The 18,463-nt window shown below is 40.4% G+C and overlaps 1 protein-coding gene across 4 annotated transcripts in view; it reads right to left on the reverse strand.

The window, feature by feature from the left end:
* The window catches only part of DNAJC6 (DnaJ heat shock protein family (Hsp40) member C6), a 140,105-nt gene that overhangs the window by 83,488 nt on the left and 38,154 nt on the right, over nt 1–18,463 (reverse strand). Inside the window, exon 2 of one of the 4 annotated variants that reach the window (XM_041772873.1) lies at nt 11,759–12,024. The exons of the other annotated variants lie outside the window; for them this stretch is intronic. Within the exon in view, the coding sequence (XP_041628807.1) occupies nt 11,759–11,954 (196 nt within the window). The 5' untranslated portion in view covers nt 11,955–12,024. The remainder of the gene's footprint in view (nt 1–11,758; nt 12,025–18,463) is intronic. 4 annotated transcript variants of the gene reach the window in all.

Below are 18,463 nucleotides of genomic sequence, written 5' to 3' on the forward strand. Positions count from 1 at the left end.
TTATTTTATATTTTCTCTTCATAAATATGTATTCTGCTGTAAGCAAAAAACAGCGTTCTTGTTTTGGTTTGGTTTTGCTTTCTAAGAGACAAGAAGCCCTGCTCTCATGCAATAGCTTGAAAACAAAGCAACATATGAAATAGAACTGTCTTCTGTTATAATTGCAAATGCTCACAAAACAAGACACTGTGTGAAAGCCTCCCAGGATCTGTGTGCCAATGAAGCATAATGGAGACAGTTCTCTCCTGGCACACTGAGAGACAAAGCCAGGCTCCTATCATGTTAGGGGATTTAGTGGCTTGATTTTAAGACCAATAATTAAAGTGAAATGCTGCTATACATTTCAAGGCAACCTAAGCCAATTTCTTTAGCAGTTAATACCCAATTTTACTGTTCTATCCCTCCAGCTTGTCTCCTTTTAAAGTAGCTGATACATCTTGGCCAAGACCTCAACTCTCCTCCTCTGCAAATGTGTTATGCTCTAGTATGTTAGAATACCTGGAGCCTGCTGCTGGCTTAACTGCATATCAGCTCACTGACCTCTACAGAGCTTCTCACCTCTAAAACATTGTTAATGCCACCGATTTCCCTGGGACATCCTAAAAACTAAGTATGATAGGGTATAGAAAAGCATGTTGCCAACACGAAGATGCTATGAGAATATTATCATTTGAACTTGAAAAAGAAGGCCGACCATTAGTGTTGAACAGTATAGTTACTGATGTCATCTCTGGGATATATCCTGTCTATGGTCTCGAATGCCTATGAAGCTATGAAGCCACCTCAAATTCTTACTTGATGCAAGCAGCCAAAATGATCTTTTAAAAACACAACTCAGACTTCATTTGCCCCCCTTCCCTCCTGGCTCACTAAGTGCTGGTTGTAAAAATTACATATCTTTACACAGAGCTTGGCCCCTCTTCTAATTAGGTCTTTGTATTTGCTGAACATAGTACTTAAAATGCGCTACATACTACAGCTTGCTTTCTTATTTTTTCCTGTTTGCTTCTGTTTCTTTGGGTGTCAGCTCAAATGCTACCTCCTTGGAAAGGACCTTCCTGATTGTGCTCTGTAAATTAGGCTTCCCTCCTCCCCACCACCACCTTGAGCTATTCTCTCCCTCACTCTAGTCCCTCCGTGGCATTTAGCATACCACATAATCCTTTATCCTTGTTTACTGGTTTATGGTATATCTTGTGAGCTACAATGTAAGCTCATAAGCACCCAAGTCTTATCTGTCTTATCCTCCACTGTATCACTGTGGCTAGAACCGTGCCAGCACACAATAGGCAATCATGAGACATTCATGAAATGAATGAATGCAGAATTTACCAACTACAAAGTGTTTTCATCTACAGTCCCACATTTTCCCTTGCCTGTGAAACAGGAAGGGCCAATATGATTTTTCTCATTTGAATTACCTGCCCAAGGTCAAAGCTTACATCTGGGGTTTCTGACTCGTGATTCCCTAATATCCCCACTACCCAATAGCATCCACAGATTTGGACTTGTAAGGGTTAAAAATAGGGCCATTTATCTGGGCTTTAGCAATAGAGGGAGGGAAGAAAAAGATCTGCCTTCCTGCAGGGAGGAGGTAGGAGAGACAGGGAGGGGGAAATGGTGTGCTATTCTCTTGTACTCCCTAGCTGCAAATTAGTAAGTGAAATTCTTTCCTTCATCTGAATGAAATGCAGCTACCTCTGGGATGGAGGCTTATGAAACCTCTCATCACCAAGTCACGGTGCGGAACACTTGGCTAATTGAAACAGCAAGTGAAATTTTAGGTAGGTCAGATGCAATTACCCAAATTGGAAAGTGACACCAGTGTTCACACCCACTGGACCACACACAGCAGCCTGGGAGCTAAGTCACACACATACACCCCCACACACATACCCCCAAACTAAAGTCATCCACATGCCCTCCTACAGCATGGGGTTCCAACTCTTGCAAATATGCTGATTTACTAACTAGGGAAAAAGTGAGAAGATGCAGGTAGGACAGGGGAAGAGGAGAGAAGAGGACAAGGAAGCTGAAGATGGAGGGGAAGGAGGAAAAGGAGGCAGAAGGAAGAGAATATTGGGAAGGACTATAGAAGAGGGAGAAAGTGAAGGAAGAATAAGTAGTGAAGAGAAATATCATTCAGCTGTGATGCTCAAGTGGCCAAACGCTGGCACAAGGCAGTCCTTGAGGATTTCTGTGGTCAGGGTGTTTTTTCAGGCACTTGTCTGTTTCCATAGAGACTAAGAATTCCTGCTTCAATAATCATCTTCCAGGTTTCTCTGGTGTTTGAGCTTTCTTCCTATTTCCCCATCAGCGAGCAAGGAAGGACCCAGAGCCTAGGGCTTGCCCTGTGAGAACAGGCATAAGGGCAGGCTGGCTACTTTACACCATCCTGGCCTCCAGCCACTCAGCCCAGTGCCGTAGAATTTCAGTTCTAGCATTTCCACTGATTACCTTACTCCTCCCCTAGGCAAGTACAGACCCTGCTCCTGCCTCCCCCCTCCTCCACAGCACTGCCCTAGAGATCTGCATAGCCTCATGGGCAGTCTATCAAAAAGCTGAAAACCTGGTGAAACCTTGTGCCAACCTGACAGCATTTTCAGCCCTTTCACTAGTATGTTCATGGTGCATCTGTAGCATAGAAAACCAATTGGTCACATTTTCCACTTCTGGCCAAGAATGAAAATACTACCTCTTCTTCTATCAGGCTAGACACCTCTGGCTTCCCCTATACCTCCCACCCCACATCCAGTCAGCTGTCAGTCTGTCCAGTCTTTTGTGCAATGCTTTCCTCTTTCTTCCACAGTTCCATAGCACTACCCTGGAGGGGCTGTCATTATTTCTCAGGTCATTAACTTAACAGACATGTATTTCTTCTCCCTGTCCACCAGGGTCAGGCTCTCTCCCTGTCAATACATCCCCTCCCTTAGTAAATCATAAATCCCTGGGGTCCAGGAATCTGTTTTCAACCTGCATCTCAGGTAAATCTGATGCAGCCAAGACACAGTGGGGAACCACAGATGGGATCCACCTTTTATGCAGCTGCAAAGAATTTCCAGTATTCACACATTACATTCTTCTCTCTGGAACTGCAGTGGGACTTCTATGGGCCCTAGGTAGTTTTGCTTTTGTGTGTTCATTCCCCATTTAAAGAAATTATTTTTTACTGCATTGGTATGATGACGAATTCCTTAATTCCTTAAGGTTAGACTCATTTATTTTATTCTGGTTTTTAAAAGAAATCAAAATTAAAACACGTTTGTCAGCCTTAAAATTGTTGTGATCTCTAGGTGCCATGCCTATGGGTAAGTCAGCCCTGCCTCAGCCCCTCTCCCAAATCTTCAGGACCCTCACACTGCCTACAGAATGAAGTCCAATCGTCTCAACACACTTACCCTGATCTGGGTTCAATCTGTCTTCCCAGCACCATCCATGATAGCACTTCCAATCCATATGGGCTCCAGCTTCTAGGCCTAAATGCAAATCTCTCAATACCCCATGCATATATGATGATGACACTGCACCTTAGCTCTCAGCCCAGCCCAAAACAGGTTTCCTTTCCTTGTCTACCTACTGACTTTCTGTTCAAATAGCCCTTTCCACTGTGGTCTCCCCTAGTCCCCCTGGTTGAAATTATGCCTCCTGCTTCTGCACTCCATAGCACTTTACATGTCTATTATTATACCACTAATAATACCACTTTTTCACCCTGCCCTGTGCCAAATATACCTAATTCTGATGTGTACTTCTTTCACAGCATATTTCTAAAATCAGGAAGTGGCTTATAACACATGGCAAGCAAACTCACCAGCCACCAGGTAGAGTACTACACTTGAATGTGCCAAAAATAATTTTCTGCATGTGCAAACCCAAAATGAATAGCAAGCCCTGGACCATCTAATTCCTTCGTTTGCATTGTTATTAATGCAAACGTTATTTGCATTATCAACATCACACACAATTGAATTTTAATTTTAATCCCTAGTGCCTTTTTAAATTATGCTTTGATGCATTATTGAAAGAAAAAAATACTTTGGGTCCAGGCTATGACCTAAGACATGTCAGGTGAAGCAATTTTAAGAAGTAGAAATTGCCAGATCTCTTGGCATATCTCATGAAATTTCCTAATTCCTTAGACCATGAAGGACTTATTACACAGACATTGAGTTGCTCTGTCAAAAGCTTCTAAGCAGGGGCACCTGGGTGGCTCAGTGGTTGAGACACTGAGATGCCTTTGGCTCAGGTCATGATCCCAGGGTCCTGGGATCAAGTACCACATCAGGCTCCCCACAGGGAGCCTGCTTCTCCCTCACCTGTGTCTCTGCCTCTCTCTGTGTGTTTCTCATGAACAAATAAATAAACTCTTTTTAAAAAATGCTTCTAAGTAAATGTCAAGAGATGTTGTTTAAGTAGACAATAATTATGATTTAGCTTCTTCCTGAGTTACAAAGTTTTGCCAATGAGGAAATGTACAATTTAAACTCCAGGATTCATTACTCCACTTCGAAATTATAGACTCTCTACAAAAGGAGTTCAAAATGGTGAATACAGGTTATAAAAGGATATCATAATGCTTACATACAATTGCAGATGGCCAAATGTGATAGAATTTTTAATATTAAACCTGAAAATAGCTAAGATTCCAACCTCATAATATTGATGAACACACAAATCTACAGAGAAAAGTAATCTATTGTTAGTTTATTTTAAAAATTTGTATACATTTAGTGTTTTTTTCTGCTAAAAAATTATCTTGATGATGAATCCTACAATAGGTTTTTCTTTTTTTTTTCTTTTTTTTTTTGTCAAGAAAGCAGCCTTTTGGTAAGCTATTATTTTTTTTACATTTCCACATTAGAAAGCTCTTAGGGGTCTGGGACTGTGTATTATCTTTCTCTCCCCTCTAGTGTCTTTGCATATGAAAAATGCTCATTTTTGAGTTGATCTAGCTTTCTGCCAGCAGTTTCATTTCTATCAAGTCTGGCCTCATTTCTATTAAAATCTAGTTGTATGTTTATTTTATAGTTTGGATCCATAAATTTCATTAAAAATGCCCTTTTTAAAAATTCAAAATCAGTTCATGCTTTTATTCATTCAATGAGTATTTATCAGGCTCCTAACAAATGCCAAGCAGTGACAAGGATACAAAGGTGAGTAAGACACAGGCCTGCTCTGAACTTTACTCATAGTCTAGAGGGAGAGATAGGCCAGGCAACACATCCCAATCTAATGTGATGATTGCTAGGCAGGAACATACTACCTGGGGAAGGTATATGGAGAATGGCCATTTCATGCAGTCTACAGGGGTTAAGGAGCTGAAAAATGAGTAGGAGCTAACCTGGAAAAGTAGACATCTAGATGGCTATGGGAAAAGTTGGCCTATCCTGAGAGAGCAGTGTGTACAAAAGCATAGAGATGCAGGTGGGGGGATGAGGACCCCCCAGTGGAGACACACTAAGAAGTTCTACTGGCCTGGCTTGCAGAGGTACCATGATAGACTTCTGATGTCCAGTTAAGATAAAGTCCATTTCTGGGACGCTTGGGTGGCTCATTGGTTGAGCATCTGCCTTTGGCTCAGGGCGTGATCCTGGAGTCCCTGGATCAAGTCCCACATTGGGCTCCCTGCATGGGGCCTGCTTCTCCCTCTGCCTGTGTCTCTGCCTCTCTCTCTCTCTGTGTCTCTCATGAATAAATAAATAAAATATTTAAAAAAAAAAAGATAAAGTCCATTTCTGTACTTAATCCTGAGAAGAGTGTGGACTCATTTTCATTGGCAAGATGCTGTTCCATAAAGTTATAAAGCAGTACCAATATTGTTCTCTCAGTGTCATATAAGGATTTAATCAGTCTTACTCAATACTGCTTTTTCTCTGCCTTCTTTTTTTTCTAGCATTTAAGAATTTTTTATGTTATATTTAATTTAACAGCAATGTCTTATTTACAAGATTCAAGCTGAAAAAAGAACTACATTCATTTCAGTTACCTCAGACACTCCTATTTTTCCTTACCATAAAGAAAGAAGTAAATAGAAACATTTACCACTAAATTCTTCATTTGCAACCCTATGGGCATTTCTCTATGACATTTTACTCAATGTTGAATAAGTAGAGCCTGTGTAACCTCAGACAGCTTGCCTAACCTCTCTGTGCCTGGTATACTCAACTATAAGAAAAAATTAACTATCACCTACCTTAAAGAACTCTTATGAGGGTTAAATAAGATATCCTATGTACAGTCTCTGGCAGGTGGCCTGGATTGTAATCATTGCTACAATAAAAAAAATTGTAACAATTTTTATCTTTAAGCATTACTGAACAATGTATATAAATATACAGGGTTGTAAATTTATATTCTATTATAATTTTAATCTTATGCATACACACATATTATATATATATATATATATATATATATATATATATATATGTTTACACACACTTTCAATAGAGGTAATGGCGGAGACAAAGAATCAGGGAAGAGGGAAGGTATATTTTCCATTGTATTTTTTTCTGTAATCTTTAACTCTTTCTTAACAAGAGCATGGAAAATTTTTATGATAAAAACTTCTATAATAAAAATTAATTTTAAAACCTTATTAAATAAAATAAAAATGTATCTAAATATAACATATATTATTATACATCTATATATCTATGTCTATAATATATATTATTATATATCTATACGATATATCCAGATATCTAAAGATACCCAGATATATATATCTAAATAAATATATAAATATAAATTTACATACATATATTTGTGTATAGCTATAGATATAGATTTAGCCTAGAAAAGAAGAAAACTGTAGTAAGAGGAGGAACAGGATCTGTTTCCTAATTTTCAAAGGGTAGCCATGTGGACAAAGAATTAGATTTATTTTGTACCTAGACAGCCAAAAGGCCTAAATAAAAAGAAAGAACTTTGGGTTGATGAGAACAATCCAAAGGTACAGCCTCAAAAAGCAGTGGTAGCTCCATCATAGAAGGTGTGTATCATAGACTACATGGTCATCTTTCTGAAACTTGGTTCAAAAGATTCCTCTTCTGGGATACCTGCGTGGCATAGTCAGTTAAGCCTCCAACTCTGGGTTTTAGCTCTGGTTACAATCTCAGGGTTTCGATCTCAGGGTTGTGATCTGAGGATCTGGAGATGGAGCCCCACAACAAGCTCCTCACTCAACATGGAGTATGCCTGAGACTCTCCCTCTCCCTCTGCCTGTCCACCCCCACCCCCACCCTCACACACTCTCAGACTCTCTCTGTCTAAAATAAATAAATCAAAAGAAAGAAAAGAAAGAAAAAGAAAGGAAGGAAGGAAGGAAGAAAGAAAAGAAAGAAAGAAAGAAAGAAAGAAAGAAAGAAAGAAAGAAAGAGAAAGAAAGAAAGAAAGAAAGAAAGAGAGAAATTCCTCTTCCAAGTCTATGCAACTGGGCAGTCTCCAAGCATTTGACCTTGGATGCATCCTTAAATGGCTACCTAAAAACATTCAAACTTTTGCCACACTAATTAAGTTAGTATATCAGCTTTACCTTCAATCTCCAAAACCCTTAAATGGGCAGGTATTCCTAAAAAAGAAATATTAGCATATATATGCTTATAATATCTCAATACAATATGAAGTTATCCAAATAAATACTTCATAATGGTATAGCCTGCTTCAAAATACAGATGCTGTGTTTATTTATTTATTTATTTTTAATTTTTATTTATTTATGATAGTCACACAGAGAGAGAGAGAGAGAGAGATGCAGAGACACAGGCAGAGGGAGAAGCAGGCTCCATGCACCGGGAGCCCGATGTGGGATTCGATCCCGGGTCTCCAGGATCGCGCCCTGGGCCAAAAGCAGGCGCCAAACCGCTGCGCCACCCAGGGATCCCCAGATGCTGTGTTTAAACACCACCTAGAGAGATGCCTGGCTGGCTCAGTGCTTGAGCGTCTGCCTTTGGCTCAGGGAGTGATCCTGGGATCTGGGATGGAGTCCCATATCAGGCTCCTTGCAGGGAGCCTGCTTCTCCCTCTGCCTGTGTCTCTGCCTCTCTCTGTGTGTCTCTTTAAAAATTAAAAAAAAAAACACCACCTAGAATTGGATTTGTTAAAGGTAATTTTTGCTTTCAATCAGATTTATACTAAACAGGGAAGTATTTTAGCATTCCTCATTATCCTATACTTTTAAATCCCATTAAAATCTGGAAATGGATTTTAATTGGACTACTGTTTTGTGGCTTGCCATTATGAATTTGGTAAGTAAAGCCTAATGTTGGAACACTTTAGTGACTCAAGACTGGGAGTTCTATGTTTGTAGATTCTAATTTCCATGGTAGGTGAAACGCACACAAGATAAATATGGGGTTCCTGAGCTAATGAATTGGGATAGCTACAGTGCCATCTGGAGATGAGAGCATGACCTTTGAATGGCAATCTTTGCTAGAGAATAATTTAAATGAAGAGAAAGTGAGCCAAGGCAGGCAGAGAGCTCTGGAAGACACATCTGACTTGGGGGCTGCTCTGAAATCTACCAATCCAGAGTCTGTTGACTGAGAAAGTCATTAAACTTCTCTGAACATCTGTCACTCTTTCATCCAAAAACAGAGGGAAAATCCAAGGACATAATATTGGTTCCTTTTCAATAATCAGTTGGTATTTTATCTACACAGAAAGACAGTTTAGTTCAGTGGAGAAAAACTTAGACCTTAAAGTCAGAAAACCTGAATCTGGCTGTCACTAAGTAGCTATTTTACCTTGAACAAGTCTCCTACCATCTCTAAGAACAGATTTCCTCATCTAATTTAAGGACACAGATAGCAAAATAAAGGAAAATTGCAAACGTATCCTCATGTTGTTTTAAGCCTCAAACTAAAAGCTCTATTGTAAGAACAACTATCATGATTCTCCTTTTATAAATGGGGGAACAGGCTTAAAATTTTCCTAGGTTTTATAAGTAGTAACAGTACCCCAGATGTTTGATATCAAGTCTCTAGGCACAGACATGCCACATCACCTGCCTAACAGACTTCTGGGGAAATGAAATAAGGTAAGTGTCCAAATGTACCATTTATTATAAATAGCTATACAAGTTTAAGGTATTGTTAAAACTAAGCTTTAAATCCTCTAGACTTATTTTTAAGTCCTCTAGACATATTTTTCCATTCATAAACATTTCTATTAGATCACTATGAACCACCTTTCCTGTCCTGCACATCACAGTACAACGAATTAAATAAATGAGCGGATCACTGCTGCTTTAGAAATGATCCATGAGCTTAATTAAATATCTTAAACAAATGGATACATTTACATTTCATGAGGCCACTCTTTGAGGATCTTAGAAGAAAGAACTATAATTAGACAAGATAGGTATAGTTGCGCTAGTCAATGAAACTTGCTCCCCACTGAAAGAAACCCCGTTCTCAGGGCCCAACTGCTCATCCAAACCAAACAAACATCATCATCCCAGACTGTGTTCTCAATTGCAAATATGCATCAAAAGTCATAAGATACATGAAAGAGAAACCAGAAAGAGAAACCAGCAAAAGGAAGAGTCCCTGCAACTTCTTCATGCAGGGCTAGTTTGATCAAGCTGAAGAATCAATTCCTAACAACGGTGCTATAGAGATAACAATATTCTTAATAAAAATGTTTTCCCATTACAATGGCTTATCAATTCAATTCATTCTTCCCTAAACCTACTGGAAAAGTCTGATTTGGTGAAAAAAAGACAATCCTCAAAAATCCAAACTTACTATAGGCTGCCCTGTGTTTGTTACTGCTCCCATTAAACGACAGTCCCCTAAAGGCCAGAAGTCTCATTCACTATTATATTCCCCACAGTGCTTAGCACAGTACCTGACACATAATGGACTCAGGAAATAGGTGTTGAATTTATGCTAGAATGTAATATACCTTAAAAACAAATTCCATGGGGAATCCCTGGGTGGCTCAGCAGTTTGGCGCCTGCCTTTGGCCCAGGGCACGATCCTGGGGTCCTGGGATCAAGTCCCACGTCGGGCTCTCTGCATGGAGCCTGCATCTCTCTCTGCCTGTGTTTCTGCCTCTGCCTCTCCCTCTCTCTCTCTATCATGAATAAATAAATAAAATATTTTTTAAAAATTAAAAAAATAAAAAAATAAAAACAAATTCCAATCTTAATTCTTATGAAAAGTGAAAAAATACAAAATTTCATATTTCTTTCATTTCCTAAAGGTGGGGCTCCTCCTCACTCATTTGGAAATTGTTCATTCCATTTCAGTTATTTGTGTACATGCCCACTATGTTCCAGAAAGGATTATAGTGGCATCATTTGGAACGGATGAATCTTTTTTTTTTTTTTTAAGATTTAAAGGCAATCACATCCAGTCAAAAGATGCTTTGGCCTTTATCACAGATTTAGAAAATCATAAATCAGATACTTATGCACAATATCAATGCCAAAGCTGTTAGAACCAATAATCCTTCAGGTAATTTTAACTTTAATTTAGGATGGTCCTGAGAAAACACTCTACCAACACCTTATTCAACTTCAGTAAGAACTTGTATGGGTAAAGCATGTTTTCAGGCCAGGACACTTGAACATCTGTAGACAATATTTTACCCCACTTATGGGGTCAGGAAAATAGGAAGTGGTAGTCCAGGAAGAGCCATTACACAATTAAAAGAAAAAAGCATTTATTTGCAATGCACAGGAATTAAATTCAGTTTGCTTTCATTCCTTCCCAAACAACCCAACATGAATCTTTCCTTTGGAGTCCTAAGTTGTCCAGTATATTAAAGTCACCAATGTGGAACAAACCACTGAGCCTTCAATTATAGATTATCTTTATGTAAACAACCCTCTGATCCTGGTTCCTTGAAAAGGTGAGCAAACAGCTATGATAATACCCCTGGTCCAACATACATATATTAAATAACTCTTTTGCTATGAATATGGCTAAAAGAGCATTCCAACAGAGAGAAATCCAACTTGTTAAAACGCTTTATTAAAAAAAAAAAAAAAAAAAGGCTGCAAACCCAGATACAAAGTGTAGGGGCTTTTTCGTGTTCCTTCTATGCAAAGTTTATGAAACACTAATACACTCAATGCAAAAAAAGATAATGATAAACAAGACCAAAGCAAATAGCAGATGAAATAAATTTCATTGAACAAATCATAAATGCTATGTAAAAGACTTCTAGATAAAAATTCGCTCAAGGTAAAAATTGCTGGGGAAAGGTAACAGCATTAACCCTAGCCGACAGCCGGAGTTGGAAAGAGGCACGTCTTTACAGAATTGCAAGCAACATCAGCATTACGAGGATAATCATTAGAATAAATACCGTCCGCAGGCTGCAAAAACAAGCAACGCACTTGCTCCTTCACCTCTCCCCCTCATCCAGCTGGGGAGTGAAAGCAGCTGCCTCTCCCTGCCCTCCTTCCCAGGGCTCCTGGCTCCTCGCGCCACCCGCTCCCTCCTCGCGTCCACTCCTTCCCTCCCCTGTCGCCTCCTCTCCCCGCCCCCAGCTAGTGTATTCAGCAGCCCAGCGAGATTAAGAGGCGCTCGCTACAGTCCCTGGGCCTCAGGACGGATCTAACGTTTCCTGGCTCCTTGAACTAGAGAAATTAGAGACGCAACACCCTGGTGGTATTAGATGCCTTCGCTCCATCCCGGCCCCTCCCAGGCCAAGGTGGGGCGGGGGGAGCCTCGGGCTAGTGGAGGAGGAAGCCTCGGGAGGACCCGGCGGAGTCCAGCTGGGCGCACCCCGCCGCCAGCGCTACCTGAGCTGTCCATGGTGCTGGCGCGGTCTTGAGACTGCTGGGCGGGACTCCGCGCGGCTGCCGCCCCGGCGTTCACTCTCTGCTTGCCGCCACCCGCGCCGCTCCCCGCACTTAAGTCCCGGTTACTGTCCACCAGCTGCAAGGATTCATAACCATCGTTGCTGGTCTTTTTCCGGTAGCTCCCGAGGAGACTCATGGGCAAGCCCAGAGACCAGGGGAAAAATATCAACCTGGGAAACGAAGGGGGGGGTGGAAGGTGGAAAGGGCTAAAGGAGGAAATAAAAAAAGAAAAAAAAGAAAAAAAGAAAAAAAAAACCATCAAGTGTCCGACATGACGCAAAGAGGAGGGAAAGAGGGAGCATCTAGCGGAGAGGAGCTGCGCGGGGCGAGCGGCGGAGCCACCGCCCTGGGCCGAGCGCAGCTCTGGGCACCCGGCGCGACCCAGAGAGAAAAAGAGGGCGCGGGCGGGAGGGCGAGCGGGCCCTGCGGAGCTCCCAGCCCCGGGCCAGCCACCCGCAGGCTGAGGAATGCCCGGAAGCAATCCTATAGGTGTCGCCGCGTCGCCCGGCCGCGCAGCAGGGCAGCTCCAAGCGCGGCTGGCCCACGGGGAGGGAAGAAAAGAGAGGGAGTGAGGGAGGGGAGATTCTGGAGCGGGGGGGGGCTGAGGGCGGTGAGTGGGGCGTGGTGGGAGGGGGAGGGGACTACTACGACCCGAGCAGAGAGTATTTTCGCGCGTCACGTAAAGAAGAAAGAGGCTGGGTGTCTCTGCTTCGTAAGCTTTGGGGACGAGGGGGGGGGGGGGTCTCTTGGTAAAATCCAGACACGCCCATTTTGTATAACTTAGCCTATATTTGCTGGAAGATTCGGCAAGTCAAAGCCACCCCGACGGTTACCGTCCTGGAGGGCTGACTTGTAACTTAATAGAAAAGGAACACATGTTAAACCTATGCCAGGGCAGAAAGGAACAGCAATTTCTTTCAAACCAGATGGGGAATAATCCCAAAGAGCTGGCTATTCTAAGTAGGAGACCATTCCACCTAATGAGTAGATAGGACTGTTTCAGTAACTATGAACCAATAATTGGGGAGGGTGACCCCGGGGAAGAGATTGAATCAGGTGCAATTTCAGTTCTGACATCATTTACCTTGGGACCTGGAAAAAGGACTATACCACTCAGTTGGCTTGAAGGGATGGATGGTTAGGAGAGGAGGATTTTTCTTTCCATTCTCTGGCTCCTCCCCCTTTTTCTTTCATAATTTTGAGAAAACAAAGAAAGCAGTCACTCATTATCAGAGGAGAATTAATCACCAAGGTAATCAAGCTGAAGGGCCAGAGCCCCTTTCTGGCAGAGAAGTCCCTTTCAAGGCTGTGTACCTAATTTTATATTCATGATTTTGCCTTCTTATTCTTAAAGAGAACCCCAACATTGGATATTTCAAGACTTGCAAACACTGGACATAACTCTAAGTCTCAAAATGCAATTATCAAATGTTCATTTTCACTTGATATAATAAGCATACAGAAGTATCTATCCCTCATTTTTATCATTTTGAGTGAAATTGTGGTTTTTAAATGGTCCTTTTCCCTATTAGGATTTGGAATGACTATGTGAGGAGCTTTTCAAAAGTCATTTGGCAGAGTTTCATCACGCATCAGCAAGAAAAAAGTTCACATATGTAAAATTTGCTTAAGCCCATACACAAAGCCAGCATTGCTCTCTTTTCACCTTTCATGGCTTTATCGGTGTCATTTTGATCACTTAAGAACACAAAATCAAACAACAGCATCTAATAGGATTGGGTCCAAATCACTTGGGACCCAAAGAGTTTCCAGGAAGTTCTAGCTCTATACCGGTCTATGTAAAATAAGTTGGATTGAGAGACATTTGCCTGTTCAAAGATCACTCAAACGCAAATTCTTATAGGAAGAGGGTGAATCAGTAGAGGCCAAGAATGCTAGTCTCCCCTCTGGGAAGACCTCAATTCATTCACTGAAGATGTAACCTGACCCAAATCATAAATCGCAGTTAATGCTTATTTATAACAAGATCAAACAACTTGAGTGATAGCAGCTAAAACTGTAATACAATTTTAAACACAAATTTTATTACTGAGGCACAGAGAGAGTAAATGCCTAGTGTCCATCATGTGCCTCGGCAAATTCTGGATTTATAATCACTGGATTAAGAGAATTTAGAGATGACCATTTTTCAAAATTGAAAATTATTATTTTCAAAAAGAGAGCTTTCAGTTATTTTCATTCAACTGTTTTCAGAGCTGCAGACATATTGCTGGAAGAAATTAAGATGAAACATATGCCTTTATATATATATATATATATATATATATTTTTTATGATAGTCACAGAGAGAGAGAGAGAGAGAGGCAGAGACACAGACAGAGGGAGAAGCAGGCTCCATGCACCGGGAGCCCGATGTGGGATTCGATCCCGGGTTTCCAGGATCGCGCCCTGGGCCAAAGGCAGGCGCCAAACCGCTGCGCCACCCAGGGATCCCTGCCTTTATATTTTTTAATATCTATCTCCCCAGTTTGCAAATTTAAAGAAAAACTTGAATGGGCTAAAGAGGCCATTTAATTTTTTTCTTTACACTTAATTTAACATAAATAAAATTAATCAGAATAACTATTCATGACCCTACAAAATTAAGGATATAAAGAACACACACACACAAGAACACAAAAAGGTAGAAAGCACAATAGCTGTTTTAATATACAATAGTCTAAAAAATAGTTTGGAGCTTAAATTGGAATATATACGAATTCTGACACTAACATTGTTTTTCTTATCCTAAAGATCACATTCATAATAAGTTCACTTATCCATGATGATCTTACTTTTCTACTCTATACAATAGAGCATAATAAAAATACCATCATTATATATAGTTGAAGAATTAAATTAGTACCTAACACATAGAGAGTAAGTAGTTAACGAATATTCACTGTTATTACTATGATTGGGCTGACTTGTGCACAATTCTATCCTCAGTGCCCAATAGTCCTAGTTCTTCCCGTGGAAGATGCTCAATAAAGGATAAGTATTTTTTTCCAGTACTATACTAGTAGAAATTTGTCTTTATGATTCCGAATGAGTATCCGTGCCTAACAAAGGGCACTGGTAAGATCCAAGGTGAACATTCAGAGCTAAACTATCCTGTTTTTTCCAATTTACTTTATTTCTAGAATACTACATCACAGAGCAGAGCCAAAGGATTAGGTGCCCTCTTTGGGGGAGAGAATTCTTTCCCTTTGCCTTTTCAATTGCTGACTTCAGTCACTTCTAAACTTGGCAAAGGTTACTCACACTGAGGAATGTTCAGGCTCTATTCCTACCCATCCCTTCCACCCCCAAAATACTCTCCCATCACAACAGATGTCACACTATTTTTGTGGTGCGGGGTAGAAGAAGATGAATAAATGCCATGACCCATCTGGATTATGATCTGTGCTTTTTAATTTCCAGGAACTATAACACAGTGGTTAAAACTCAGGTTCTGGAATGATATTTCCTAGGACTGAACCCTATTTCCGCAGACCCTTTTAGCTCTATAACCTTAGGCAAGTTACTTAACTTCTCTGCCTCACTTTTCTCCTTTGTAAAATGAGCATAATAATAGTACCACCAGGGATGCCTGGGTGGCTCAGCAGTTGGGCGTCCGCCTTTGGCTCAGGGCGTGATCCCAGAGTCCTGGGATCAAATCAAGTCCCACATGGGCGGGGAGGGGGCTTCTGCCATGGAGCCTGCTTCTCCCTCTGCCTGTGTCTCTGCCTCTTTCTCTCTGTGTCTTTCATGAATAAATAAATAAATAAAATCTTAATAAAAGGAAAAAAAGAATAGTACCATCAGAATAAGGCTGTAAGTGAAAATTAAAACAGTACCTAACATATAGTAAATGCTTAATAAATATTGTTACCACTATTGTTCTAGTATTTTTAGAAGGAAAAGTAACATTTTTAAATGTAATTTCCTATCTGTAAATTAAGCTAAAATCTGTCCTGCCTAACTTAAGAAATTTATTATGATGATGTATAATATAAAAGCATTATGTATAACATAGAGTGATTGTTCTGCCTTGAGGTTTTACATATTTCATACATCTCTTATTAGATTTTAGACTCCTTGAGAACAAAAATCCATATTTTGCTCATGTCTATATCCCTCCTGATACCCAAAAGAGCACCTTACACTCATGAGACATCGAGTAAATATCTACTGAATAAATAAATAAATAAATAAAATGTATTAATAATCACCTAGTCTAGTGATTTTTTTAAAAACTATGTTGTGGTCTACTATTAGATTATAAAATAAAATTAGAAATTCATAACCATTATTTTATTTTATTTTTAAAGATTTTATTTATTTACTCATGAGAGACACAGAGAGAGGCAGAGACATAGGCAGAGGGAGAAGCAGGCTCCATGCAGGGAGCCCGACGTGGGACTCGATCCCGGGACTCCAGGATCATGCCCTGGGCCAAAGGCGGGCACTAAACCACCTAGGCATCCCTCATAACCATTATTTTAATATAAATGAACTAGGTCAGAAAACATCAGTTTTTGGCATCTGGTAAGATATTGTTTCCTGAACTATTTATTGAGTCTGTGTGGTGAAAGTGCGCGTGTATTTCTCCTCAATAATGACATCAATGTATTTCTTACTACAAGTACAAGTTACAAATGTTTGAATGTCTATGTATAGCAAAGTCTCCAGTACCAAGAGGTCCTAGGGTTCCCAATTGTGAATGTCCTACACATTGTGACATCTGAACTCACTCGGATACATAACTGGACAACAAAGAGTTCTGGCTAACCAGACAATAAATGAAAACAGAATTGCTCTGTTCTCTCTGTCGCAAAAGGCAAAAATTATTATGTATGATCGGGTTTCAAAAATGCACTTCTTCGATTTTATGCTTTAATATAAATCAATGAATAGCATTGAAACTTTCTTTGGCAACATGCCTCAGGTACATAATTCAGATTATGTCCTTACTGAAGAAAAGTCTACAGATATAGACAATGTGAAGTGCTCAAACTGGGGACAAACAGGCCATATCTGGCCCCCAAACTTGTTTTGTCTGCCCTGTACTTTTTAAAAAAGACTTCTATTTATTTATTTGAGAGGGAGAGAGAGCAAGCACAGAGGGAGGAAGAGAGGCAAAGGAAGAAGCAGACTCCCTGCTGAGCAGGAAGCCTGATGTGGGGCTCAATCCCAGGACCCCAAGATCATGACCTGAGCCAAAAGCAGACACTGAACCTACTGAGCCACCCAGGGGCTCCCTGTACTTTTTCTTTTAATTGTAAACTCAAATATCTCCACAGAAGGTTCAGAGGCTCCAACTTGAGTGGCATAGTTCACCACCACTTTCCCATATGAAACATCCAACCTACTCCACTCATTCCTTGTCAGTCAACCCTTGCAGGCATTTGAATTTGAGACCTCTGGTGTAGTGGCCAAAACTGGAAGAATAACAACACCAAGACAGATGCCAAAAGCCACATCTTTAGGCCACCATCCAAAAGAAAGAGCAACAGGCTGGAATCCTCTCCTGACTCGATTATTAATCAGCAGAGTGGCCTTGATAATCATTCTCTTCTTAGCAGTAAAATTGAAGGTGTTGGATTACAGCATTCCCTCTAGTTCTCAAATTTTTTTATCCTTCTCAAAACTTGAGTTGTCATTTCCTTCCTTCTCCAAAGGAAGCCCAGAGGGAAAAACTATGACCATTTAAGTACTTCAGTTCTAAGTCCCAGTCAATCAAGGTTTTACTAGAGAGCACATACTTAAGTAGTGGCAGCTGTCAAGAGTTGCACATAGAGCAATACACAAGAGACATGAGGGAATGTGCTGGAAAAACAGAGTGAGCTGATAATATTTAGCAAAGGAAAACCTCAACTATTCCTACAATATTTCCTTAGAAATGAGCTTGTCTGTTCCCGGTGCCTGGCGGAGTGTTGGGTTTCCCACAAGATGAGACAAATTTTCCAGGCAGGGCATATTTTTTAAGGTAACTCAATATCCCAAAACATGTGCCTCCTTGAATCTCTAACAGTAATAAAAAAAAAAAAAAAAAAAAAAAACCTGCCATTAGTTTACTTTCCATTTGCCAGGTACCTTACCTACCTTAACTGTCATCTTCTCAACAACCCCACGAAGACACAACCCCTTTTGTGAGGCACACTAGGAGAGGTTAAATAACTTGCCTAAGCTCATACAGCTAGCTGTCATTTAGTATTTAAAACCACATCTTTCCAATTATACTTTGTCTACTTCAGCAGCCTGAGGAGGCAATTCCAGTGGTCAACATGAATGCTGTATGACATGTGGGTCATTTCTTGGATGTGACCTAAGCGTGGCCAGTGAAAAATAGTTTGGGCACTTTATGGGAATTACCCTTGCTTTACTCCCCAGGTGGCAGGTTCTGTTCAGAGAAACCTAAAAGTTTTTAATTTATATGGATTCCCAATAGGCAATCTTGTTTTGTAACTATCTGGCTTAGAGGACTTTTTATATTGTGCTCTTGAAAATTGATACTTGTCTACTCTTTGGCCTAATTTTAATCACTAGAAGGAAAAATAATCTTTATATTCATTAAAAGCAAGCCCCCAGCTTTCAGAGAAGCTTGGCCCCTGTTGTGTATGTGTATAAATATGTATGTATGCAGATTACAAAGACAGCAAG

Source organism: Vulpes lagopus, chromosome 10 (genome assembly GCF_018345385.1).
Source record: "Vulpes lagopus strain Blue_001 chromosome 10, ASM1834538v1, whole genome shotgun sequence".
Lineage (NCBI taxonomy): Eukaryota > Metazoa > Chordata > Mammalia > Carnivora > Canidae > Vulpes > Vulpes lagopus.